Below are 27,197 nucleotides of genomic sequence, written 5' to 3' on the forward strand. Positions count from 1 at the left end.
CCCAGAAACCCAGGAAATGTGGATGGGGGAGGACAAACCCGCAATTAAGTGCTGGAATCCTTGTTTTTCCCATCCAAATATCACTCCCGCAACAAGCTTTCCGGCACTAAAATGAAACCGTGGTTTAGGGATGGAGCAAAAGCACCCATCCATTATTTCAAAGATAAAGCTCCGGTTTTGGAAAGTCTCTGGCTTTCTATTTCTGACTATTTCGCTTCTGTCTCCCCACTTTTAGAAGACAGGAATTGCAGTTCTCAATGAGAGGAGGAAGTCCTATTTCTTGTTATTCTTCTCACAACCGAGCTACGTGCCCAGAAAAACTGCACAGGGAAGCCCTTCCACGGAGTGACCACATCGCTTCAGAAAAAAGGTTGCATACTGGAGAGTTTTCTACATCTCTGAGTGTCACCTGCATGTAGAAAACTAGCATTTCAGGAAGAATGGTTCTAACTCACCCATCTCTCTGGTATGCCGCTGTCTCCATGCAGGAAAGCTTCTAACATACAAGGTGAAGTTGAAGACTATATGATAATGCTAGGAGTTTAGGGGGGGAAATAGCACAGTTGTGTTGGATCACGGGAAGAAGGTCCCTAATCAATATTAAAGTAATTATTTTTTTCCTAGGACCAACCAAAATGTTGCAAAACATGGGGGAAGCCTTATTCCCAAGATCATCTTACTGATGAGTTGGAAGGGATCCTAAAGGTCATCTAGTCTTACCCCCGATGCCAATGGGATCCAATCCACAAGGAATCCAATCCTTCGTTGAACAGGTCCTGCCATCAGGAATTTTTGCTAATGTTCCATTAAGAAACCTTCTTTCCTGCAGTTTTAAGTAACTGGTCCAGATCCTCCCTTCTGGGGTCAGAGGGAAAAAAGCTTGCTCCGCCTTCCGTGTGACAGGCAGCCTTTCAGGGCCCAGGTTTTGAGTTTCAGGTGTACTTTTAAACAAGCAGAAGCTGATGCGGAAGGAGCTCTGAGTGCAGCCTTCATTTTTCCTTCCCACTTTTTTATTTTTAATTAAAAAGCATGTTTCTTGGCCTTCAAATGCCAAGCAAAATGTCAGGGGTTCACTAAAGGCTACGTGAAAGGTTGCAGCAACAGGTAGCCTAACAAATCAATATGATGATGAAGATGATGACCACAATGATTTAAGATGAGATGGGTGCTTACCACGCTTCGGTGTGGCTCAGTGGATCTGGCCCACGGGCGTCGTGCAGGCACCCACGATTCCAGACCCGCCCCCTCCCACAGGCGGCCACTCAGAGGAGGAGGTGGGGCGGGGAAGGCCCTGGCGGGGCTTCTGATGGGGCGACCATGGGAGGAGGAGGAGGAGGAGGCGGGGCATGGAATCCTGGGTGCCCGCACGACGCCTGTGGTCCCGATCCACCAAACCATGCCAAAGTGCACTAAATGTCTATCGCTAGGTGTAACGGAAGGATGGACCCTTTCTTGCAAAGGTTGATACACACACACAAAATCGGAAGCGGCCCTAATCATAAAGAAGCAGCTCCACCTTGGGGGAAAAGCAGTATCTTCAGGTGTTCTGCAGGTAAAGAGGATGGAGGTAGGACCAACCAGCCACACCCTCCTAGGTGCCTCCCCTGCTTCTCTTCCTTCACTAGAAAGAAGTCCCAGGAAGATCCTCTTAAAGAAGCTTCCACACCCGCCTTTGGCAAGTTGGAAAAGCTCTAACCCATCGTCCCCAGAGTGTTTGGAGGTCCTCTAAAAATAAGAGAAAGGTAACTTTGCAGCCTAAAGCTCAAGGTGGTCAAAGCCAAGAAAACAACATTCGACAGAAATTAAGATAAAGTCTAGCACCTAGATCCAGATGTTCAAAGGGGGAAATGTCTGTTTGAGGTTCTTTCAGGGATCGTCTGAAAAAAAAAGAGGAACTTTCGCAAGCTCTGAAACTAGCACCTTCCCAAAGATTTCTAAGATGGGCCACCTTAGGGCACCCCCGCCCAGCATGGTGCGGTTGGCCCTTCGCTCTCCACAGTCCTGTGGCACGGTGGTTAAAGTGCAGCACTGCGGCTCATACTCTGCTCACAACCTGAGTTGGATCCCGAAGGGAGTTCAGATGACCGGCTCAAGGAAGACCATCCCGTTGGGGCAGAACTCACCTCCCAAGGGTCCGATCTGGTTGGTGACGGCAAAGCGAAGCACCCTCTCTTCTTCATTATACAAAGCAAAGATCCTGTCCACCGTCAGCTGCTGAGCAGCCGGGACCAGCCGCCGGCGTCGGGCATGTGGGCACTCTTCGAAAGTTATGTTCTGGCGCAGCCGGTAGGAGAAGGTTTGGTTGACGATTCCAAAGTTCACCGAATATTCCCGGTACGATGTGGACATCACAACTGCGGAAGAGAACAAAACGAACATCAGAGGGCCACGTTGCCCTTTCCTGTTTTACATAATGAGGAGTTCTTACACTGTCTTCTTGGAAAGGGTTCAGATCTTGACTCATCTTGGCGACAAGCCTTGCTTTTTATCCAGCATCTGATTGGCTGTGGTGTGACGGAATGTTCACCAGCATTCTAACTGCTCGGTTCAGGAGCACTGAGGGTTTATCTCCCGGTTTGAGCTTGTCAAACAACTTGCAAGCCACAAATGATGGGTTTTCCTGTTGCAAGATGTGGGGTATGAATCTCCTTTGATCTGAATTCTTGCCTTGAGCGAGGGGGGGTGTTCTTTGAGGCCCCTTCCAACACCATGATTCTGGGATTCTAAGATTCTGTGACATATGGGGTGCGAAATTCAGGGTTATGCGCACAGCTAATAAATTACTTGCAAAGCATGGTGAAAGCCATCGGCAACAAGCAGCTTCCAACGGGCCAGCAATCAAAGGCCATACACAGAGAAATCAATTCAAAGAATCTCAAGCACATACCAGAATCTGTGTAGTGGTAGATCTCCTTGTAAGGTGCAACGAGGACAGTAAAATTCTCAGGAATATAAGGCACCCGTCCTTCGATTTCTGTCCTAATGCTGAGGTAATTTTCAGAATCCAGCCCATCAGCTGTTTGCTTGACGAAAACTGTTTCCTCCCCAGGATAGAAAGTGACTTCAAAAGTGTGAGTGAATTTAGCACCTATTTGGGAGAGAAAAGAGAAACGGAAAACCCCACGCTTGTCAAACAACAGCATTTCAAGGTAGGCCCGACTCCTGGTATTTTGAGAGGCAAAGATTATTTTCCCCCAGATTCCGTGTTGAGGAGTGAATAAAACCCAGCCTATTTTGATGGATTGATTAAAACTGTTTTATACCTTCACCCTTCTTCATAAGACCCCAGCCCATCTAACAATTTATATATATATATATTTAAAAAATACTAAAACCCCAAATTACAAATGCATCAAGTGATAAACCTACAACGACCCATTGCAGATAGCTAAAATCAAGTTACAGGTGCCCACTGTAACTTGATTTTAAGGAAAAATTAGCCACAGTTAATAAAATTTCAAGGGAAATTAGCAACAGTCAATAAAATTTCAAGGGAAATTTCAAGGGAATTTAGCCACAGTCAATAAAAAGACACGAAGCATTCTCTCCCACCCACCACCCACTAACAAGCTTATACCAATAAGATGTTTCCACTAGCTCCCATGAGACAAACGTGTCCAGGATACGTAAATCTCTGATAGTGCAGAATTCCAGAACTGCAGTGCCAACACCAAGAAGGCCCCGCTCTGCGTGGAAATTTCTCAGGGCTGCAGTCGTCCCGGGCACCAAAAGCCGTTCCCCGCTGGGTGATTTTAAATCATAGGCGAGTCGAGAATGGAGCAAGGAGTTCTTTAAGTCACTCGATCCTGACTCGTTTAAGGGCTTTATATGTCACTTGACCACCTGTGAGAACACAGGATTCCCGCCGTCCTGCCTGAGGCCAGAAGGTAGAAGTCAGGGCCACCCCAGATACGGAGCATCCCTTCATCCCTGTCCGTCTCCTCGTTGGTCAGCTCCTCGTTCATGAACGACTAAAACCTATCCTGAAAAAAACAGCACCACTCCATCCACAACGCAGGCGGATGGACTGAGCGAGTCGTACCCGGAACCGCAAGCCACAAATGCGGCGCGTTCGCACGGAAAGCACTGAACCCCTTTGGCCCAGGGGCGGCGCTCAAAACCCACCTGTCAGGCTGAAGCCATTTTCGTAGCCGGGTTTCTCCAGGGCGAAGAGCCAGCCAAAGAGGCCTCCAATGGGGGTCAACGGCATCAGCGCCCGGGCGGCCGGCTGAGGGATGTGGCTGATGGCCGCGTACGCCCGGCCGTCGTTGCCGACGATGTAGGCGTGGAGGTCGACGTCGCTGAAGTGGACTGGCGTCTGTCCCACCAGCAGGTTCCCGCTCACTTTGCCGTTAAGGCGGTGCGCTGCTCCTGAGAGGGCGAGATCAACCCTTTTAACCGGAGGCGAGCCCCGTCAAGGGACCCCGTAGCCCTAGCACCGGTTGTCTGTCTGTTTCCGGGCACAATTCGAATACTAGCCTATAAAGCTCTCAACGGCTTGGCGTCAAGCTCTCTCAAGGATCGTATCTCCCTTGATGAGCCTGCCTGGGTGTTAAGATCATCAGGGGAAACTTTTATCTCAGTCCCACCACCACCTCAGGTTTCCTTGGTGGGGACACAGGAGAGGGCCTTCTCTGTGGCTGCTCCTGGACAGTGGAACTCCCTCCCACTGGAGGCCAGGCTGAGCCCCCTCTTTGCCATCCTTCCGCAAGCAGGACAAGACCTTTCTCTTTAGGCAAGCTTTCCCCAAGCAACCGACTGCCTGAGTGGGATTTTTAAATGGATCCTTGTGCCTTACTGCTTTGAATGTGTTTTTTGGTGTTGCTTTTGTTAACTGTTTTTTCGTGGGGTATCTGTTCGATCCTTTTTAGTATTTATATACTTACTATTTTTATACTGTACTGTCCTTTTCTTAAATGTAAAGCACCTTGGATCCTTTTTCAGGAGGAAGGCGGGGTGAAAAAATTGTAAATAAATAAATAAATAAATAAATAAATAAATAAATAAATAAATAACATACAAGCATTGTTGCCATTTTGCAAAAGACTGAGATTTGCAAGAGGACAAATGTAATAGATATATAGCAAATGACTGAAAAATTACCACTAAGGGTAAAAGGTCCACTCAGCTTGTCTATGTGGACCAGGATTCTCGTGAATATCACACAGAAGAGGGTCACATTCCCCTGGAATTATTCTACTTCTTAAAACGAGCTCTCAGCCTGCTGCTCTGCAGGGAAGGGGCAACATCCTGTCGCACAAATTTACACTGGTGTAACCTGGATCTAGAAAGATTCAGTTTAAACTCATGAAAAGCTTCCTATCCCCTCTCTTCATATTCTGTGCTTCAATTAAATAATTAGAGCACCTGATCCAAGCTACACTGGCGTAAACGTAATCCAGCACGATTTTCCCCAAACGAAACCGATGTGGCTGCAAGGATATGAGAATGTTTACACCTGCCTTTCTGCATAGATCGGGCCAAGCCATCCCTACCCAAAGGACAGGAAAATTCCTAGTAGTATGAAATCTGCACTCACTGGAAAAGACCGTCATGCTGGGAAAAACTGAAAGCAGCAGGAAAAGAGGGAAGATCAAACATGTGATGGACTGAGCAATAAAGGGGGTCAGTGAGTGACAGAGAGGGGAGGAGGCGGTAGGTTCCTCTCTCCCCCACGAATGAACCGGAAAAACAAACCACGAACTGGGCATTCGAGGTTTTTGTGGTTTGTGGGTAGCCACGAACCACGAACCATCACAAACTGCCAGTTTTCCCGTCCGTGCTCATCTCTAGTCATCAATTCTTACTTTGGGAGCGACTGCACAGCATGTACCAGCAAGACCTGCCACGGCCCCCACGAAACGGCAAACTGGGGGAGGGGGGCCACAAACTGGGCTGATTCGTGGTTCGGTTTGTGCAACCCATTTTGCCGAAATGAAACAAAGGGCTGAACTTTTTTCCACTGGCAAAAAAAAAAAGAAATGGCCAAACAGCCACAAGGAAACAAAACTAGAAAGAGATCCGTTTTCCCCTCTAGTTTTGATTCGGGGGTTTCTTTCTGACATGGGGGGGGGGCGGACATGGTCTGTCTCTACTGTTTAAAGCAAAAACCCTCAACCCTATTTCATTCCCCCCCCCTTTCTTTTTTAAACGGTGCTGGGAGACATCAGGAAGGCCTGGGAGCTAGAAAGATGATCTGGAGAGGCTGCGAATAACACACAAGCGAACTTTCCCCCACCCTTTCTCTCCCTGTCCTTTCCCCTACCCATACAGACACTCTTCCCATCATGTTAAGGAGAGCTCAGCCCAGTTCCTCTTCTGGCCTCCAGGTTGGGGGATTCTGGGCATTGTAGTCTCCCAAACAGAAAAAAAATTTCCTAAATTCAGACGCTGATGCCGCCACTCCCCCGGTCGCTGGTGCGAGCAGAGGGACCCTTAAGAAAATTCTTACGTCCTGCCGTATGGCGTACCTTCCGGCAAGCAGTCCTGGCCGTTCCCGTAGAACTTGGACTGGCAGTGACAGCAGAAGCCGGCGCTGTAGTCTGTACAGAAGGCGTGAGGGGAGCATTGGCCGTGGTGCTCCTCGCAGGTTTCCACGTTGGCGACACTGTATGTGAACACTGAAGGGAATGCACACATTGTTAGGATCAGAAAATATAGGGCACCCGAGCTAATTTCCTAAAACCCGTTGCAATAAATTGTGTGGGAGATTCCCAGATATAAAGAGTCTCTTATTATTTTATACGTCTGTGATTTTATCATGATTTTATTTGACCATATCTGTATTTTAAACAATTGTGACGGCTTTTAGCTAATACAATAAACTTGAACAATGAACTATATAGGGCACCCTCTGATTTGTGAGTTCCACTTTTTCCCAAGGCACACGTGGTCCTCAGTCCCACTTTTCTCCTCCTAACAAGACAGCTCGGTAGCTTAGGTCAGCCGTTTCAATGGGGGCCATACGGCTGGAAACACTTCTCCACACACACACCCTTATAAGGTTCATTGTCCTGATTTGTCCTCTATTTCTTTCATATCATGTTTAGAAACGGGCACGAACCGGTTCGTCCCAGTTCGTCAATGCTGGCGCACAGCATTGCTCCGCCTCCTTTGTCTCCCTCCGCCCCTCGCCAGGCCCAGCTGGCTTGTTTTCCCCACCTCCTCGGCGGATCTCCCAATCCCGAGCAAGAGCACAGGCTTCTCTGCCCCGCCCTCTCGGCTGATCTGCCACTCAGATGAAAAGGGCGGGGCCGAGAAGTCTGAGCTCTTGCCCATGACTGGGAGATCAGCCCAGGAGGTGGGGAAAGCCACCAAGCTGGGCCTGGTGAGTGGCTGGATCAGCTGAGGAGGCGGGAGAAGAGCAGCAGCATGAAGGAAGGGTTTCCGCTTGCCGGTGTCACGTTCAAGCCAGGACGACTCAGCCTACGTGTGCAGTACTAGTTCCAGGAAGGAGAAAACATAGCTGCAAGGGTTACTAAATGGAGCAGGGTTTTAGGGCTCATGTGGGAGGAACCCTTAGCCCACCACCTCTTGACCAAAGAGTCCCACCGACACCACTCATCATCTCCAATGGAAAGGAACCAGGAGGTGGTGACACTCCAAAATTTCCTCCGCAGATGCTGAAAAACGCGGAAGGACAGAACACGACACATTGCACGGTCTCCTGCTCTCTCTAGTGGCTAGTTCTGGTAAATGCACCTCATTACTTTAGTATGTTCATGTGTGAATCAGCGTATATGGATTCCGTGGATAAGTGGGTCCTACGGAACTTGGAAGTTATGTTTGCTTGTTACCACTGCTCACATAGCACAACCTCAAGACTTACGGTGCTCACACCACCCCTTCCAGGGCAGACTGTGGAACTAAGAGGATCCTGGTTGAACCATCTTTGGAATCTGCAACAACTTGTGCAATATTTCAGATCCACAACAGCCCTAGCACAAACTCTGGTCTTGCACATGACCTTTCTACAATTTCCCAAAATGTGTCATTGCCTATGCCATGGTTGCTTACTTTAGCATAAGTTTCCAACAGGATCCCGACCCTAGCTAGTTGAGAGGCCACTTTCCCCTCTACGAGATCATGCTAACCATGATTGGAAGTCCACCTCGAGATCCCACAAATATCACCTAATGTTGGGGAGATAACAAAGCTTCACAGTCCTGAATGGCTTTACATCAGAGATGGGCACGATTTTTTAAAAAAAAACATGATTCGTTTTGATTTGTAATTCATCACATTGACAAACCATGAATTACGAATTCATGATTTTTTTTAATTTAAAGCCCTATAAAATGGCTCTCCAAGCACGAAGAGACACCAAAAGGACAGAGAAACTTCTGCTGACTCTCCTCTACAATCCCCACAAGTTTGGTGAAGATTTGGGTTTCAGATGCCCAAGTTATACACTCACCAAAATTAGGTCACCCCGGGAAAGTGCCCTTGAATAGCTGGCTTGGGGGAATTCGTTTGATAGCCAAACGAATCTGCAAATCCAAAATCGCTGAAAATTCATTGACTCATGATTCGGCAGCAACACTGATTCGTATGAATACAAACGGATGAATCTGTGATTTTTGTATAAATTTAGGGATTCGTTTTTTAATTCGTGCTGATCTCTACTTCACATCTGAAACTCTTTCCTCCAGGCAGGCAGCCCAGAGCCGACCCTGTGGGTTCTTCACCATCAGGCAAAACATCTCTTAAAAAACAGACATTCCAGGAATTCCAGCATATTTTACAGCTCATTTTAGTGTTTTTATTGGATCTGCAGACTCTGGATGAGCTTTCTAAACAGCAATTCCTGTGACTTTTACAGTTTTTTAAAGTTTTAGCCTCCCCCCTCCACGACACCTCGAGGCACCATACAGATTATAAAGGCTTCAGAGTAAACCTTTCTCCCTTTTCTGCTTCCCCCTTTCTTCCTTTTCTAAAACACTGCCTGACGATGGACCTGTGCTCTCAGTGACTTGTACACTTTCTTGGTGCCTTTTCAATTGGCCTAATAAAGCTGCCATCCCACTATGGATTCGGTGCTTTGCTTTGCACTCATACTGCCTTTGTGAATCTTTGCACACCGTTTTATGCATTGGTGGTTCATATGGGACACAGTGAAACACACTTACCCTCCACCCAATTTTGAGCCCCCTGCTTCTCATCGCGAAAGCCACAGGGGCAACCGGAGAAAAAAATGTGTGAAATCACTTCAAAACAAGTCACACGAGACACCGGCATTGTTTACAAGCCGGACTGAGCTTCCAGAATTCTACTGGACACTTGGGGTTGTCTTAAATATGTGGGTCTTTCTCTTGCACCTTCTTTTAAAGGGGGGTTGGGAGGAACCTTTGCGGTGACCCCCACTCCACCCACCCCCATTTGCCTATCTGGTTCACAGTATGCTAGCCCTCCTCCCTGTATCCATAGGGCATCATTCTCTCCCCCCCCCCCGGGAATGTTAAAAATTGCAGATTAGAGCGAACACTATTTTAATAGCAAACGCTATACAGTGGTGCCTTGCTAGACAGTTACCCCGCATGACTGTTTTTTCACTGGACATTGACTTTTTGCAATCGCTATAGCAATTCGTAAAACAGTGATTTCTATGGGGGAATTTCGCTGGACAATGTTTGGTCCCTGCTTCACAAACCGATTTTTGCTAGACAATGATTTTGACAGCTCCCTTCGTGCTCGCAAAATGGGTGTTTTCGGGACCTGAGCTTCGCAAGACAGCTATTTAAACAGCTGATCGGCAGTTTGCAAAGCGGCTTTCCTATGGCCGATCTTCGCTAGACAATGATGATTCTTCCCCAATGGAACGCATTAAACAGGTTTCAATGCATTCCAATGGGGAAATGATTTTCGCCAGACGATGATTTCGCTAAACAGCGATTTCAGTGGAACGGATTATCATTGTCTAGCGAGGCACCACTGTACAGTACATCACATGGTCTCTTCCTCCCTCTAGTGGCCAGTTCTGGTCATAACCTTGTAAATATATACATATACTGTATATGATTTTTTTTCTTTTAATCTTTTTAATTATTTCAGATGGTGGAGAAGTAAATCAGCGGATACTGATCCCGCGGATAGGGAGGTCCTACTGTAAACTCTGCTCTGGTCATTGTGAACTGAAGGGTGGCTTAACAATTGTGGAAATAAACACAGGAATCAAACAGGGAAATAAAAAGTAAATCGTTTAGTTGTGGGGGGGGCGCAGAAGGAAATGCTGACGGTGATGAGGCTGAAAAATTCAGGTCTCCCAACACTATGGAGTCAAGTTCTAATCAGGGCTGCAATGCCACCCCAGGGGGAAAAAAACTATGGGACACCCTCATCTCTACCAAAATTGATGCTTGCTAACTCCCCCCCCCTCCATCCAGTGACTATACTCCCCATCACCACCTACTGGTGGCACACAACTTCCATTTTCTTGAGACTCAGACGGGTGCCAAAAGCAGAGGGATTACTGAACCCTTTGTGGGTCACAAATGCAGGGAGTTCGATGCATACAATCTGGCGGCTCACAAGGTGTCCCGGAAACAACACCCGGCATGTGTTTTCGCTGGCATTGGCCACAGAGAGCGAACCTTAAACCGGAGCGCAAGTGTCCCCCACCTCTCGGTTGATGGACCCTAACAAAGCACCTTGGGTGTTGCTGTTCCAGTTCTACAGCTTGCGTCTCTCTCTACGTGTCCATCTCGAGGATGGGAGGAATACGGCGTTTAATGTAAAAAGTACTACAGACAGGTTGTGCCACAGGTTCTAGAATTCTCTGGGGGATTCTGGGAGCCGTCGTTCCAAAACCCAAACCTGTGCACCTCTAGTTTGCACGAACAAAAAATTTCTCATCCCCAATTGCTTAGTAAGTTAAACTAGAGGAGGCCCATTGAATCCCTGGGGGACAAATCAAATCCTCTGCAAGTTCTGTCGACAGTCACACAGAAACTCCCTTTGCCATAGGAAGATGCAATTAAAGTAGACCATTATATCAATGGACCTTATGGAGGTGTTGACTCTTGAAATCTCCACTGATACAACGACCTACTACACTCAGCAACAGGATTGTGGCCATTGTCTGGTTTTGTCATTCCCACCCTAAACGTGGGAAGGGAAAGGCTGAGGAACAGGGGAGGTGCAGGTGTAAATGGCCCTTCATGGGCAAGGATACATGAAACTCCGTTTTGCTTCCCCTGATACAGTGGTGCCCCGCATAGCGAACGCCCCATTTAATGACGAATCCGCATAGCTATGCGGATTTTGCGATCGCAAAAGTGATCGCACTGCGATGTTCTAAATGGGCAAACATCGCATTGCGATGATCGGTAAACGTTTTTTTTGGGGAGGGGAACGGATTAACGTCACTATGCGGGGCACCACTGTGGATTTTCTCTCTAGCAAATGATCAGAGCTAAAGAGGCCCCCAAACACTATCATGGGGGTTAGGTCTGCAGGGAGACAGATCTCTCCTCCGCCATGAGGCTAACAAGGGAGCATCCCATAAAGCAGGGATCAGATCTTTCTTTGTCTCGCCCCTGCAAGCAAAGAAAAGAAATGGCAATTATTTTTCTCTTCATCCTCCACAAGGGCAAGATATTTCTCTGTCGCTGCTGACTCGCTGGTTCTGCACGAACTGCACCAAACTATAAGAGCTGCTGCTTTGTACCAAAGACCAAAATTCTGCTGTGGAATGCATGCATGCATGCATGCATTCATTTCTATCCTGCCTTTTCCAAAAGAACCCAAGGCAGCTTACGTCATTAAAACAATATTTAAAAGCTAAAAACAGTAAGTATACAAACATTTTAAAAAAATAATTAAACAAGTATTCTATTATATATTATAGCCACTAAGATCAATATTAAAACATATTTAAAACAACAGAGCAAAACAGTCCACAGGATTCCAGCCACAGACTTTTAAAGAAAGCCAGATGGATTCTTGGCATCTTTGTAAACAGTTTCACTCCACCTGAACACACTTGGACTACTTAAAGAAAAACAACACTGGTTTTCAATCAAATACCCCAATGGCATTTTGCACAATCTGCAAAAAAAAAACAAACAAACAAACAAACAAAACATGTGATAGGAAAGGAAAGCAATCCTTGTCTCACTCTCAGACTGGAGGAGAAAAATAGAATGTAGCTTAAATATTCCTTGTCTGGACATCTCTTCAGGGCCTAAACTGATGAGAGCAAGGGAAATACTGGGTATTCCTTCATCCTGAAGGTTAACCAAGCTCCATCAAATGAGTCCGCTCTCTTTCCGTATAATCACCATGCTGGAAGAAAGGGAAGGACTGTCTTGGTCCTCCAACCAACGAAGCATTTTAACGGCTTGCCTGCAGCCAAAGAGCAAGAAGGAGGGCAGACAAGGTGGACCAAGGAAGATGGACCAAGGAGAACATCACCAGGATCACAGAGACTGGTCCTCCTGCATTGGTTTGGTATTTTATTGCTGGAAACCGCCCGGAGCGACAGCAAGGCCACTGGATGATGCAGTATAAAAATATAACAAATGAATGAATGAATGAATGAATGAATGAATGAATGAATGAATGAATGAATGAATAATACTATCAAATTACTTTTTACAAAGCAAAAAAACAGAACAAGGAAGATAAAGGAATGGCCTTGAAAAAAATCATGTCCAGTTGACTCAGGCTGTTTTTTACACTGATAAGGTAAATTGGTTGGTTGGTTGGTTGGTTGGTTGGTTGGTTGGTTGGTTGGTTGGTTGGTTGGTTGGTTGGTTGGTTGGTTGGTTGGTTGGTTGGTTGGTTGGTTGGTTGGTTAGCTTCTAGACTACACAACTTAGTGAAATACTATTCAGGGCAGTTTATATAATTAATAAAATAATAAAGGAATGTTGTTACCTCTGAGTGTAATTCCATTACAACCTGATTACTCCCTGTAAAAGGGAGCAATGCTCATTTTAACTCACTCTTGCCAAGGTCTGCTCAGAAGGGGCAGCTGCCAGGATGTCCATTCTGATGCTTCATCCACTCCAGCCTTGTCCAGCCTGAGGAGTGGCCCTACTCTTCCAACGGTAGGGCCAGCTCTCAGAGAAGGCCCTCCCCTTCACTGGTCTTAAGCAGAGCAACCTTTGAGGCCCAGTAATTTTCAGGATTGGGCCTAGACCCACACACATACACCCTATCTCTCCTGACATTCAGCACGCTTAATGAAATCCATTTAAGGCAGCTCCTCGCCTATTGCTAACCTCTGGCAGACCAGACTGTTTTTCTTCTCCTAAACAGTGACACATGCTCTCTTTTGAGGCTCTTCCAGCATCCCACCCACCCCCCCCCAGCAATCATGCCATCAATTCACGCCAGATCCTCTCCGGACATCCCTTTTTGCACGCAAGCCATGGGCACACAGCTTCTCCCAGCTGTCGAGGATCCCGTTACATGCATGCCAGAAACACTGTGGCCAGCCAGCCAGCCTCCCCCTCCCTCCTTAATCCCTCTCCCTGTTTTCGAGAGCAGCTTGCTAAACACCAGCACGTTGGTTTGGCAAACCTCCCTGAGGGCAGCTGCCGCGTTTGACCCTCCAGAGTTGGCCAACAGTTGGTTCCTTGGCACAGGCTCTGTTTGAGAAGCAGAAAGCTTGGGAGAACGTTCCCTTCCGAACCTTGGCAACTAGACATGCTCGCTGTGGATTATGGGTGCTGTCATCCAAAAAAGTTGCTTCCCAAAGTTCTGAGGGTGAGAGGCACTGAAACCAGGTCTAAGTCCTTGGCCTCCATCGTTCTCACATCCAAACACACATGGACGCCCCTCTCCGCCTGATGAGCGCAGAAAAGCCAGCTGTATTTGACACTGGCTCTGGCACTGAAGAAAGTAGAAGAAAGCCACTGGGCTAGTCAGGTATAATCTGAACCAAATCCCTTATGAAGACACAGTGGAAGTGAAGAACAGATTTAAGGAACTAGATTTGGTGGACAGAGTGCCTGAAGAACTATGGAAGGAGGCAACACTGTACAAGAGGCAGCAATGAAAACCCTCCCAAAGAAAAGGAAATGCAAGAAAGCAAAGTGGCTGTCCAACGAGGCCATACAAATAGCAGAGAAAAGAAGGGAAACAAAATGCAAGGGAGACAAGGAAAGTTACAGAAAATGGAATGCAGACTTCCAAAGAATAGCATAGGAGAGGCATGAGGGCCTTCTTAAATGAACAATGCAAAGAAATAGAGGAAAAGAATACAAAGGGGAAAAACCAGAGATCTGTTCAAGAAAATTCGAGCTATTAAAAGAACGTTTTTGTGCAAAGACAAACATCAAGAAGAGGTGGAAAACTCAGCAGTGGCCAGAGAATTGGAAAAGATCAGTCTACATCACAATCACAAAGAAGGGCAGTGCCAAAGAATGCTCCAACTACCGCACAATTGCACTAATTCCCCACACTAGTAAGGTTATGTTCAAAATCCTACAAGGAACGCTTCAGCGGAATGTGGACCGAGAACTCCCAGAAGTACAAGCTGGATTTTGAAGGGGCAGAGGAACGAGAGACCAAATTGCTAACATGCGCTGGATTATAGAGAAAGCCAGAGAGTTCCAGAAAAATATCTACTTCTGCTTCATTGACTATGCAAAAGCCTTTGACTGTGTGGACCACAACAAACTATGGCGAGTCCTTAAAGAAATGGGAGTGCCTGACCACCTTATCTATCTCCTGAGAAACCTATATGTGGGACAGGAAGCAACAGTTAGAACTGGATATGGAACAACTGATTGGTTCAAAATTGGGAAAGGAGTACGACAAGGCTGTATGTTGTCTCTCTGCTTATTTAACTTATATGCAGAGTACATCATGCAGAAGGCTGGACTGGAGGAATCCCAACCCGGAATTAAGATTGCTGGAAGAAATATCAACAACCTCAGATATGCAGATGATACCAATCTGATGGCAGAAAGTGAGGAAGAATTAAAGAACCTCTTAATGAGGGTGAAAGAGAAGAGTGTCAAAAATGGTCTGAAGCTCAACATCAAAAATACTAAGATCATGGCCACTGGTCCCATCACCTCCTGGCAAATAGAAAGGGAAAATATTTTACTTTCTTGGGCTCCATGATCACTACAGATGGTGATAGCAGCCACGAAATTAAAAGACGGCTGGTTCTGGGGAGGAAAGCAATGACAAACCTAGACAGCATCTTAAAAAGCAGAGACCTCACTTTGCCGACAAAGGTCCGCATAGTCAAAGCTATGGTTTTCCTAGTATTGATGTATGGAAGTGAGAGCTGGACTATAAAGAAGGCCGACCAATTTGTGGTGCTGGAGGGGACTCTTGAGAGTCCCCTGGACTGCAAGGAGAACAAACCTATCCATTCTGAAGGAAATCAAGCCTGAGTGCTCACTGGAAGGACAGATCCTGAAGCTGAGGCTCCGATACTTTGGCCATCTCATGAGAAGAGAAGACTCCCTGGAAAAGACCCTGATGTTGGGAAAGTGTGAGGGCAAGAGGAGAAGGGGACGACAGAGGACGAGATGGTTGGACAGTGTCTGCGAAGCAACCAACACGAATTTGACCCAACTCCGGGAGGCAGTGGAAGACCGGAGGGCCTGGCGTGCTCTGGCCCATAAAGAGTCAGACACAACTTAACAACTAAACAACAACATTTGACACTGTTTCAGACCTCACTAATAAATAACAGCTCCATCCTGAATATTGGCTGCAATTACCTATTTTGTAATGAAATTAATGTGTTACAGCAATAGCAGCAAGGAAATGAATTATTTGGGTGGTACCTATTCTAAGACATGTATTACTGTATATCCATGTTGTTAAATACAGTAGGACTGACATATCTGTGGGATCAGTAACCACAGTTTCACTTATCCACTGAGAGAGAGAAAATAAATGTGAGAAAGAAAAAAATAAAACCTAGAAATAACACATTTCAGGGAAGCCTCCCTTGCAGACAAGAGGAAAGATGGGGTCAGGGTTCAACTTCCCAGCTGTGCACAGACACCAAAGGAAATGGAAGTAAGGGCTTCACTTATCCGCTGTTTCCAGCATCCACGGGGTGCTTGGAACCAATCTCCCACAAATACTGCAGTTCAACTGTACAGGAAACTACCTTTTGCTGAGTCAGAGTTTTCTCCCACCCTAGCCCAGTATTGCCAAGTCTGGTTGGCAGCAACCATTCCCCCAGGTTTCTGGCAGGATTCATTCCAGAATCCACTTCGAGATCCCGGGTGCTCCCTTCCTGTCTCCCACTTAAGGACAAACCAGGTCCAAACCGAGGAGATCTCCAAAATCAGAGAAGATCAAATATGTCCACGTCTAAGCAAAGGGAAAAAAAGAGCAAAGTGTTTTGCTTATATACCACCCCATAGCACTGAAAGGGGGCTCATTTGACTGACCTCGGAAGGCTGGAAGGCTGAGTGAACCTTGAGCTGGCTAGCTGAGATTGAACCCAGGTGCTGAGCAGAGTTTTGGCTGCAGTACTGCAGTTTAACCACTATGCCAGGAGGTGCACAGTGGAACATTCCTTCAAAGCACATAACATGATCACAAAAAAACCCTAATGATTTCAGAAGAAAACAGAAGTGCAGTCTAAGCAGAATTTAACGCCTATTTTGGAAAAAGACAAGAATGATCCCAAGCATTTACAAACTCCCCCCCCCCCGACCGAAGAGACTGGAACAGTTTCCTCTTCGACTACAACCCCCAGAAGTGTCAGCCAGCTTTTTAATTTTTTCACATTCCATCAAATCAATTACAGTGGGGTCTTGACTTGAGAACTTAATCCGTATTGGAAGGCGGTTCTCAAGTCAAAAAGTTCTCAGGTCAAATCTGCATTTCCCATAGGAATGCATTGAAAACCATTTGATCCGTATCTGCTCTTTTCCGTCCATAGAAACTAATGGGAAGCTGCTATTCCGCCTTCGACCACTAGAGGGGGGATATTTTGTTTCTTTTTTTTCTTAGGTCAAGAAAGGTTCAGGGAAGGCAGGGAAAATACAGTCCAGGCAGTCCAGTACCAGGCAGTCCGAAGACTGTCTCCCAATCCACTCTCTAAACGCTGGGAGGAGTGAGGAAGCAGACAGGCACCCTTTTCACTGGCCAACAGTTAACTGAAAGTTCACATTTTGCACTTTCCCTGCCTCCCACGTGGGTTTTTTTCAGTTCTTAACTCAAATCTAAGTACTTAAGTCAATATTTTCCTATGAGAGTGGTTCTTAAGTCAAAATGTTCTTAACTCAAGCCGTTCTTAAGTCAAGACCCCACTGTATGACTTATGGTGACTTGTTTTCTAGGACAAGAAGACTCAGAAGTGGTTTTACCCTTCCCTTCCTCTAGGGGCGCTGTGGGGCTGTGCAGCTGGCCCAAGGCTACCCAGGTCGGCCCCACTCCCAGGAGGCCCATCGGAAATCGAACTCCCAACCTCCGGCTCCATAGCCAGAGACCTCAACTACGGAGCTATCCAGCCAGCTGAGGTGATACTGTACTCAAAGCCCCAAAAAGAGTAACTTTCCCAAGCTCTGTGTAATAACAAACCCCTTGATGGCCTGCAAGGGATGTGGTGTCGCTGCGGGTTAAACTGCAGAAACCTCTGTGCTGCAAGGTCAGAACACCAGCCGTCATAAGATCTAATCCAAGCGACAGAGGGAGCTTCCATCGCTCGTCCCAGCTCCTGCCAACCTAGCCGTTCGAAAGCAGGTAAAAATGTGAATCAATAAATAGGTACCACCACAATGGGAAGTTCACAGCATTCCGTGTCTAGTCACGCCGGCCATGTGACCACAAAAACTGTCTTCAGACAAAACGCTGGCTCTACGGCTTGGAGACGGGGATGAGCACCGGGCCCTAGAGTCGGACATGACTGGACTAAAGGTCAAGGGGAACCTTTTACCTCTACCTGATAGCCTGCAGTGTCTGTTCCCACACAGGACTCGGAGCCAACGTGAGGAATGGTCTGGGTGGCCGAAAGTTTACAGCCACTGTGAGAGAGGGGCCTGCCTGGAAAGCGAGATTTCAATGGGACTCTCCCTGGAGCAGGAGAGATCGCACCGACCTCACAAGATGGTAAGGTGCCTCGGGAAAGCCCTTTAAAGAATTACAGAAGTCGGGACCTATAAGTTATAATTCCTTGAGACAGTGAAGAAGCCCAAGAGCTTTAAAAGAAAGAGAAGGGAGAGGAACAGGGGGCGCAACAGCATGGTCTGTCAATCGTAGGCCTCCAAGCTTCCCCCCCTCCTTTGGCTTTTGGCCTGATATCAATAAATATACATTACTGTTGTTATTTTGAATTGTCACTGCCTTCAGCCTCAATGACGGGGGGAGAATCCTGCTTATCCGAAGTTTGGGGAAACAAGCCAAAGAAAAGATCCAACAGACTCACAGCGGGAGACAACTCAGCTGCGGAAGACTCTCTCACAACCACAGCAAAAAAAAAATACACCAAGCACGAGGTTTTCGCCACTTACCATCCGGGTTAAAGCCGACGTCCTCGTCCACTCCGACAACCCGTCTCCTGTGGCTGAAAGGAGGCGAGTGGTCTGGGAAGCTTTCGAGAATGACTTCCCCTTCTGGGTAGACTGGAAAGCTTTCCGACTCGGGGGGGACGCCCCGATCTTCTTCCCAAGAAGGCATGGCATCCTCGTGCTCCGGACGTCCCAGCAAGACCGCCGTGACCGCCTCGATCGGAGGCTCATAAACCCACGGCGAGGATGGGGTTCCAGTGATGCCTTCTGATACAGAAGATGGTGTGGGGGGTGCTTCTTCCACTGGGAACAGTGGAACGGAATCCAGTTCAGGATACACAGGGAGGTGGCTAGAAGCCGGAGAATACGGTGCCGGATCCAGTTTCGCACCCGAATGCCTTGGCTCGCTGTAATCAAGGAGGTCATCCGAGTTCAACGAGACGCTGGGCTTTTTTTCCGGGTCAGGCGACATCTCGGTGGGTGTCACGGGCAAATATTCAAAGTCGTCTTCATTCCCGTCGTAGAAGGAATCGGCATAATCGAGGCCGGAATCCGGGTACGGAGCCTCTGGGACATTGGGAGCCACAGAACCGCCCTCCGGCTTTCCCCGAGGAGGCATCGGGGGCTTCCCGACTGTGGCAGGGGCCACGTTGTCAAGTGGGGAAGTGCTGCCAACATGGAACGCCCACACGCCAGGGATCCCCGTGTTGCTTGTCCTAAATGAAGGAGGAATAGGGGTGAGCATTCATCAGGGACCAGATGGCAATGAACTTTTAAAAAGAATTTATTGGAGAGCTTGGAAAGCTACCCTCAGAAGTCGCCAATGTGCCTTTTTTTTTTTTTTTTTTTTTTTGAGATCCTGTTTACCAGGGTTAAGAAGTAACCTGTTGCATCGCTCATGGGGTCGCTTATTACACAAGCAGGAATGGCCTAATCCTGTTAGAAGGCTACCCCCAAAACAGCTCAAAATGACCTCAAAAGGCAACATTCAACGGAGTAACTCCATTTGCATTTGCTTTCCTCTTTTGAGAGGTGACTTTGTTACACCCTCATGAGCAAAACAGGTAAAGGGACGACATATGGGGCTGGCAGGTCCTGGCAACGGGTCAAGTCTCCTCGATCAGGATCCCCAGTATGTCTCCCCTCAGATCCTTCCTGAATCCACATTCACTTCTGTCATCAAATGCCTTGTTGCTGTTTAGTTGTTACGTCGTGTTCGACTCTTCGTGACCCCATGGACCAGAGCATGCCCAGGCCCTCCTGTCTTCCACTACCTTCCGGAGTTGGGTCAAATCACATGCGTAGAGTTGGCCAAATCTGGCCCGGATTTGGAGTAATGGTGGATTCAGGAAGGATTAAAAGGAACACGTCCACCTGGTCCTGGAACTGGGATGGGATCCTGTCTTCAGACAGAATGACGAATCTCAAGGTGAAACGGAGGAGGGAAAAGATCACTTTTACTGGGGGCAGCTTTTTCTCGCCTAGATGTCCTCCTCTCCCCCACCCACCCCATCCCACAAGCCTCTAGGGCTTAGAAAATGGTGCAGGAAATCTCCCACGGCCTCCTAGGCACACACACGCACACACGGAGCCACGTTATTTCACACACGTCGCACATAACAACCCACCATGACCCCACAAGACTCCATCTCATCAAGGTTTGGGTCCTGAAACCTCAGGAAAGGCAAGGGTCTGCCCTAGCAAACCCTAGAGACAACTCAACCTGTCTGGTTTTCCTGTCCAACAGGAAGCATCGAGCAGGCAACCAAAGAAGGAGGCCACCCAAGGATGGAGGCCACCCATTCTAAATTACACCAAAAATGCAATGGCGTGGATTTACATATTCTGGAATTTCAATAAACGAGCACGAGGAGGACCTGATCCACACCCTGAAGTGAAACTTGACCAGGCAGAAGACAAGGACGAGACAAATGCATAAGGGAAATGGATCTGAGCCACTGCAGGATCAGGCCTTGATCTCGTTTAACCCAATATCCTGTTCATTCTTCCTCTAACCAACTGGCTCCAGCCCATCTCCCAGCCCAACTCATGCTCAGAGGCACATTGCTTTCAGCTTTCCCCCATCAGATGGTCTGGGCTACAAGTCCCATCGTCCCCAACCTGACCAATGGAAATGCTAGGTGTTTTTTCTCCAACACATCCAGAAGGAACATCTGGTTGGAGAAGGCTAATTCATAGATTCATTCCGATGGAGCCTATACTGGTGACCACTGAAGACTAGGCACATCCTTATTCACAAGACGTTTGCAACTCTAATAGGGCTTTTGAATAGGGGAGATATTCAAGGAGGGCTTTCCCTGTGTCTCTCTCACACACACACACACCAGCGATCTTCTGCCATTGAGTGAAGATTTGAACCCACGTTCCCCAACTCCTTGGCTTTACCTAAAAGTTTATACTCTAATAAAACAGGCATCAGGAGGAGAAAGAAACTGGGTGGAAAGGAGGCTATTACCCCAACCTGTACATCTCTTGAGCTGGCAGGGCAGATCTGTGGCTCTCTCTGGCTCCAAAGTAAATCACAGCTCAGGAAGGGGTTTTAAGGAGGGAAGCTGTCTTTTTAGCGTTTTCCATGTCTTTTTGTTTTAAAGAGATTTTACATGATGAATACATACACTTTTTTTTCAAATATCGCAACTTCAAATATGTGCCCTTATTTTTTTTAATTTTTTTGTTTTAGCCATTTGTTTTTAAATAGTTTGTAAGCCACCTTGGGTCCCTTTGAAGGAAGGAAGGAAGGAAGGAAGGAAGGAAGGAAGGAAGGAAGGAAGGAAGGAAGGAAGGAAGGAAGGAAGGAAGGAAGGAAGGAAGGAAGGAAGGAAGGAAGGAAGGAAGGAAGGAAGGAAGGAAGGAAGGAAGGAAGGAAGGATGGATGGATGGATGGATGGATGGATGGATGGAAGGCAGGCAGGCAGGCAGGCAGGCAGGCAGGCAGGCAGGCAGGCAGGCAGGCAGGCAGGCAGGCAGGCAGGCAGGCAGGCAGGCAGGCAGGCAACATCTCAGATGAGATATGAGGGAACCTGCGCCCCACTGATGAAAGAGCAAAGAGGCCATTTAATTTCCCATCCTGCTTGGGAATAAGCTACGAAAATCATAAGATAAAATCCTGGGATGGGAGGAGAAAGAAGAGTTTGTAGCCTCCCCTCCCACCTACCACCACTGAGGGGTGAAATCGATCTGAATCCCCAATGAGCCAGCCACCTATTGCCCTCTGGATCCCCAGCCAATGTAGACACCCAGAGCATCTTTTCAAACGCCTGTTCCCAAGCACTTCCCCTCCACGGTCTTTCCTCTTTTCCTCATTCCGATCCTCTGCCTTCATGCCGACCAGCCCCAAATGGGAGACCAGCTTGCATCAAATAACAGTGGGGCGGGAGAGATGGCAGCTGTTCCTTTACAAGCCTGGCTCCCTGCATTGGTCAAGTTCCAGTGAAATTCTTAAATTCTCCTCCTACACCCCCCCTCCTGATCCCCCAGCTCCCTCATTCCCAGGGAGTCGGCTGTGGAAGTTCATGGTTTGGAAGTATTTCTTCATATCATCTCCTCCTAGTATTAACTTCCCTGCCCGTAAAAATCTGCCCTCCTTATTCACCTCCTAAATAATCTTCTAGGATCAACGATGTGCTTGGCGGAGTAACGGAGGGTAGAAGTCACTCAACCTCATTCTCCCAGTTGACCGGTGCAAGGGCTGCGCCCCTCGAGACTGCAGGTGGTGGTTAGGGCAGTCGGTTCTGCTGTTCAAGCAATTAGGACTGTTATTCTTTCTCCTAACGTTGAGCCCAAATCAGCTGCCTCGGCGTTTCCAGCCACGGATTTTTGCCCACCCTTCTGGAACAACAAGAGAACGCAGCTGCTCTGTCTTCGGCTACAGCTATGAATCTTCTGTAGGCATAAACGAGTCGGCTGGAGGGCTCCATGGTTTAGGTATCTGGCTGCAGAGCCAGAAGTTGGGGGTTCAATTCCCCTCTGTGCCTCCTCTGAGTATAGCCAGCCTGGGTAGCCTTGGGCAAGCTGCACAGTTCCAGGGCAATCTCAGAAGAAGGGAATGAGAAGCCATTCCTTCTCTAGAAAACCCTGGAAAGCATTGCCATAAGTCAGAATTGACTAGATCGATCCATCCATCCATCCATCGATTGATCGGTCTGTCTGTCCGTCCGTCCGTCCGTCCGTCCGTCCGTCCGTCCCTCCCTCCCTCCATCCATCCATCCGTCCCTCCATCCGTCCCTCCATCCGTCCCTCCATCCCTCCATCCCTCCCTCCATCTATCTATCTATCTATCTATCTATCTATCTATCTATCTATCTATCTATCTATCTATCTATCTATCTATCTATCTATCTATCTATCTATCTATCTATCTATCTATCTATCTATCTATCTATCTCCCTCTCTGTCTGTCTGTCTGTCTGTCTGCAACATCTCCTAGCTTTGCTCATGTCCCTTAGTTTCCAAATCTTCCATCGTTCTAGCCACCATATGCATTTTTTAGGTTGTCGATGCCCTTTCTAAAAATGTGGGCCCCCAACAGTGGGCACCGTTCTCTTGTTCCAACATGGGCTTCTCAGATGGGGGCAAGTCCACACGGAAGGAGCCCCTGAAGGAAGGAAATAAAGGCAGCCACTGCCCTGGCACCGGAGCATCTCTTTTAGAAGATGCTATGTTTCCCGCCCAACCTGAACTCTTCCACCTTAATCAAACTTGGGGAAAACAAGGAGGCTGTCCCAGAGATGGCAGCGGGTCCAGAAGGTGGCAACCAGAATCAGTGGGTGAAGTGAACAAGTTTGATCCCCTCTCCCCAGCTTACCCTGGCTACTTGTTGCATCCTGGGATCAGATTCAAGGTTCTGATGCTCACCTAGGAAGCCCTTCATGATTTGGAACCAGGTTACCTGTCGGAGCCTCTTTCCCCAAGGTTAAGGGCCCATCCCGCCAGATCCGCCCAGGTAGCCACCCCAAAGGGAAACCACCCACCAGAAGCGGAGCCTTCTTTGCGGTGGCGCCAACACTCTGGAAACAACTGGCACCTTCCCCCTCCCAGCATTCAAAAGGCGTTTGAAAACACTGCTTTCCAGGGAGGCCTTTTTAAAGGAACCCTGCCTAACCCCTTCCTCCTGCTTGTCTTGATTATACACCTCGTGCTCCACATTTTATTTTTCTAATTTACATCTCTTGTGGTTTTGTTAATGTTTTTGTTTAATATGTGATGATTGTATTTTTATCTTGTTGTAAATTGCCCAGAATAGAACACAGCACTAATGAGGCATTATCTATACAGCGGTGCCACGCTTAACGATTGCCTCGTTAAATGACGAAACCGCTTTACGATGAAGTTTTTGCAATCGCTTTTGCGATCACAAAACGATGTTCCTATGGGGAAATTTTGCTTAATGATGATCGGTTCCCTGCTTCGGGAAACAATTTTTTGCTAAATGATGATTCAGAAACAGCTGATCGGCAGTTCTAAAATGTCCACCCGCTGTGCAAAATGGCTCCCCCCAGGGTTTTCAGGACAGATTCCCCGCTTTACAGGCAGCGAAAATGGCCGCCCCTATGGAGGATCTTAGCTGGACGGTGAGTTTTCAGCCCATTGGAACGCATTGAACCGGTTTCAATCCATTTCAATGGGCTTTTTCGTTTCGCAAGACGTTGTTTTCATAAGACAGCGATTTTCACTGAACGAATTAACATCGCCTTGCGAGGCACCACTGTATACTGAAGGAGGAGGAGGAGGAGGAGGAGGAGACGACTCTTAGAACTGCAGAGCTAGAAGGGACCCTATATGTCCAGCCCCTGTCAAGGAGGCCCAGTGGTGAATCAAACATCCAAACTGGGTCTGCAGCAAGATACCTAAACCACTGAGCTATCCAGCAGAAATAAATAAAGACAATAAAGAAATAAGCCGATAATCTTAGACTGAGAAATTTTGGCAGAGGAGTCCTTCCAACCCGCCTGCTTTGCAGGCTTTCTGCTCCGAAAGTCTCAGCCAGAGGGGCCAGCTGAGTCAGGATCTTTACCAGCCTGCAAAAAAATAATAACACAACCCCCATCGAGGGTCAGAAATCACGAGCCACCCCTTTGACACGGGCAGGTGGCTGCTTCCTCGGAATGAGGGATAACAACCTTTGCCTCCCCCCCTCCCCATCCCCGAGGGAAGTTCCCACCGCTTTTCCAAACAAGACTTGAACTCACTTCCGCACATGCACCTTTTCCAGCCTCTGTAAAATTATCTGACGGAACAGCTGCCTTATGCAAACAAAGTCGAGCAAGGTACAGTATCTGACACCGCTCCCAGACCCCGAGGTAGGCTTGCATGACCTTAACAGGGTGAGGCAGTAGAAATGGAACAATCGGAGCTGTGTCCTGTCGGATGGCAAAGCGTTAGGAGGGCTGCAGTTTCCTGAGAGACATCCTGTACAAGCACAATGGGCAGGGAGACTACAAAGCCAAGCATGCTGCTTAGGTACCGACCCACGGCACTTAAAGCACTCTCTGGGTGGTTTACAAGTTCATTAGGCACGCTACATATTGCCCCTCTCCCCCAACACGCAAGGTACTCATTTTACCAACCTCGGAAGGATGGAAGGCTGAGTGAACCTCCAGTGGCTACCTGGGATTGAACCCAGATCGTAAGCAGAGTTTTGACGGCAGTCCCACAGTTTAACTCCTGAGCCACGAGGCTCCTAATAGAAAGCTCTTTGCAGTGTCGCAGAACTCAGCCCCACCCTGTCAGTTCTTCTGCCTCAGAATGCAGAAATGGAAGGGTGTTTTCTCATGGATGCACCAGTTGTAAGCCATAAGGGACACTTGAGTGGGTCCTTTACTCCTGGGCTTTGTGGTGGTTGTGTGTCATCAAGCCACCTTCCGACATGGTGGCCCTATGAATGAGCCATCTCCAAAATTTACTGTCCTCCTGCTCAACTCTTACAAACTCAAGCCCATGGCTTCCTTGAGGGAGTCGATCCATCTCACATTTGGCCTTCCTCTCTTCCTGCTGCCTTCCGCCTTTCCCAACATTATTGTCTTTTCCAAAGAAACCGGCCTTCTCATGATGTGCCCAAAGTAGGACAACCTCAGTTTCAACATTTTTTGCCTCCAGAGAGAGTTCAGGCTTGATTTGATAGTTCAGCCCTGGAATTCCAGAAGACTCATGGGGGCCTGTGTTTCAAAAAGTATTAAAACTCCCCCCTAGAAGTCAGGCAACACAACGGGGGCAATCTTCATACAGTACAGTGGTGCCTCACATAGCGATCACTCTGTATAGCGACGAAATCACTTTGCAATGTTCCCTATGGGGTATTTTCACTTTGCGATGATCGCAAGGAAGCGATCATCGCAAAGCCCCCATTTCCGCACAGCTGATTGGCAGTTTCAAAATGGCCGCCAGGTAAACAAAATGGCCCCCGCTGTTTTCTGGGACGGATTCCTCGCTTTAGAGGCACCAAAAATGGTAGCGGTATGGAGGATCTTCACTCAACGGTGAGTTTTAAGCCCATAGGAACGCATTGAAGGGGTTTCAATGCGTTTCTATGGGCTTTTAAAAATCTCATAGCGACGTTTTCATTCTGCAAAAATGCAGCGATTTTTGCGGAATGAATTAACATCGCTATGCAAGGCACCACTGTATTTAGTTATTTCGTCTGGAAGAAACTTTCTAATCACTGCTTAGATCCCTTACCGTTCAGAGCAGCATGAACAAAAATTTTCTCATCCCTCCCTTAACAACTTTTTATTCTTTTCCCCGGCCACGCACCATCAACCCATCTGCAACTGGTAAACACAGAAAGCATCTACAGGCAGTGCCAAAAACTGCAATTTTTGCAAGGCCTCCACAAAATTCCAGCAGCAACTTACTGGTAGAGGTTTTTGATGGACTGTTCGCCGCTGGTGAGGCTGTAGAAAGGTCCTTCTTGGCGCTGGTCATCCCCTCGACTGAAGCCCACCCGGGCCGGGAGTTCCAAGTGGACATTGTACGACTCTTTCGGCCGGGTCCCAAAGAACTGGATCCCATCCTCAGGATAAAGGAACAGAGCGTAGGTGTCCGAAGGGCCGTAGGCTAAGACCGCCTGGAAGGTGTTGCGCTAAAGAAGCAGAAGTGGCAGGAAAAAAAGCAAGAAGTCAGGGGTCAGTGTTTCCGAGACACAACTGAGCATGCGGTTTAAGTAAGGAAAAACCCGCAGAATGAGTTGAATCAAGACCCCTTTTCCAATCCTTAAGTGTCTAGGGCGGTTCTCAGAAGGAAAACATGTCACCAAATCTTTGAGAATCTCACATTTCCTTAAAAAAAGTACATGTGCCTCATTTTTATGAACCGCTATAAGTATGCATGGGAAATGTCTATCTCTTGGAATCACAAAACAACTACAGTGGTGCCTCGCTTAACGATGTTAATTTGTTCCAGCGAAATCGCTATAGAGCGAAAACATCGTAGAGCAAAATTTAAAAGCCCATAGAAATGCATTAAAACCAGTTTAATGCGTTCCGATGGGCTGGAAACTCACCGTCCAGCGAAGATCCTCCATAGGGCGGCCATTTTCGCTGCCTGTGCAGCGAGGAATCCGTCCCAGAAAACAGCAGGGGCCATTTTGTTTACCTGATGGCCATTTTGAAACCACTGATCAGCTGTCCGAAAATCATCGTTTTGCGAAGAATCGGTTCCCGAAGCAGGGAACCAATCATCACAAAACGAAATTCCCCCATAGGAAACATTGTAAAGCGATCGCAAAAGCGATTGCAAAAAGTTCGT

General features: G+C 47.6%; 1 protein-coding gene across 2 annotated transcripts in view; it reads right to left on the reverse strand.

Annotated features, from left to right (window-relative positions):
- The window catches only part of NID2 (nidogen 2), a 72,969-nt gene that overhangs the window by 28,215 nt on the left and 17,557 nt on the right, over positions 1-27,197 (reverse strand). For both annotated transcript variants that reach the window (XM_072986873.2, XM_072986872.2), the window contains exons 3-8: positions 26,306-26,532; positions 18,438-19,150; positions 6,471-6,620; positions 4,126-4,371; positions 2,888-3,088; positions 2,124-2,354 (exon numbers count right to left, since the gene is read on the reverse strand). In XM_072986873.2, the coding sequence (XP_072842974.2) occupies positions 2,124-2,354; positions 2,888-3,088; positions 4,126-4,371; positions 6,471-6,620; positions 18,438-19,150; positions 26,306-26,532 (1,768 nt within the window). The remainder of the gene's footprint in view (positions 1-2,123; positions 2,355-2,887; positions 3,089-4,125; positions 4,372-6,470; positions 6,621-18,437; positions 19,151-26,305; positions 26,533-27,197) is intronic.

The sequence above is a fragment of the Pogona vitticeps genome, chromosome 1 (assembly GCF_051106095.1).
Source record: "Pogona vitticeps strain Pit_001003342236 chromosome 1, PviZW2.1, whole genome shotgun sequence".
Taxonomy (NCBI): domain Eukaryota; kingdom Metazoa; phylum Chordata; class Lepidosauria; order Squamata; family Agamidae; genus Pogona; species Pogona vitticeps.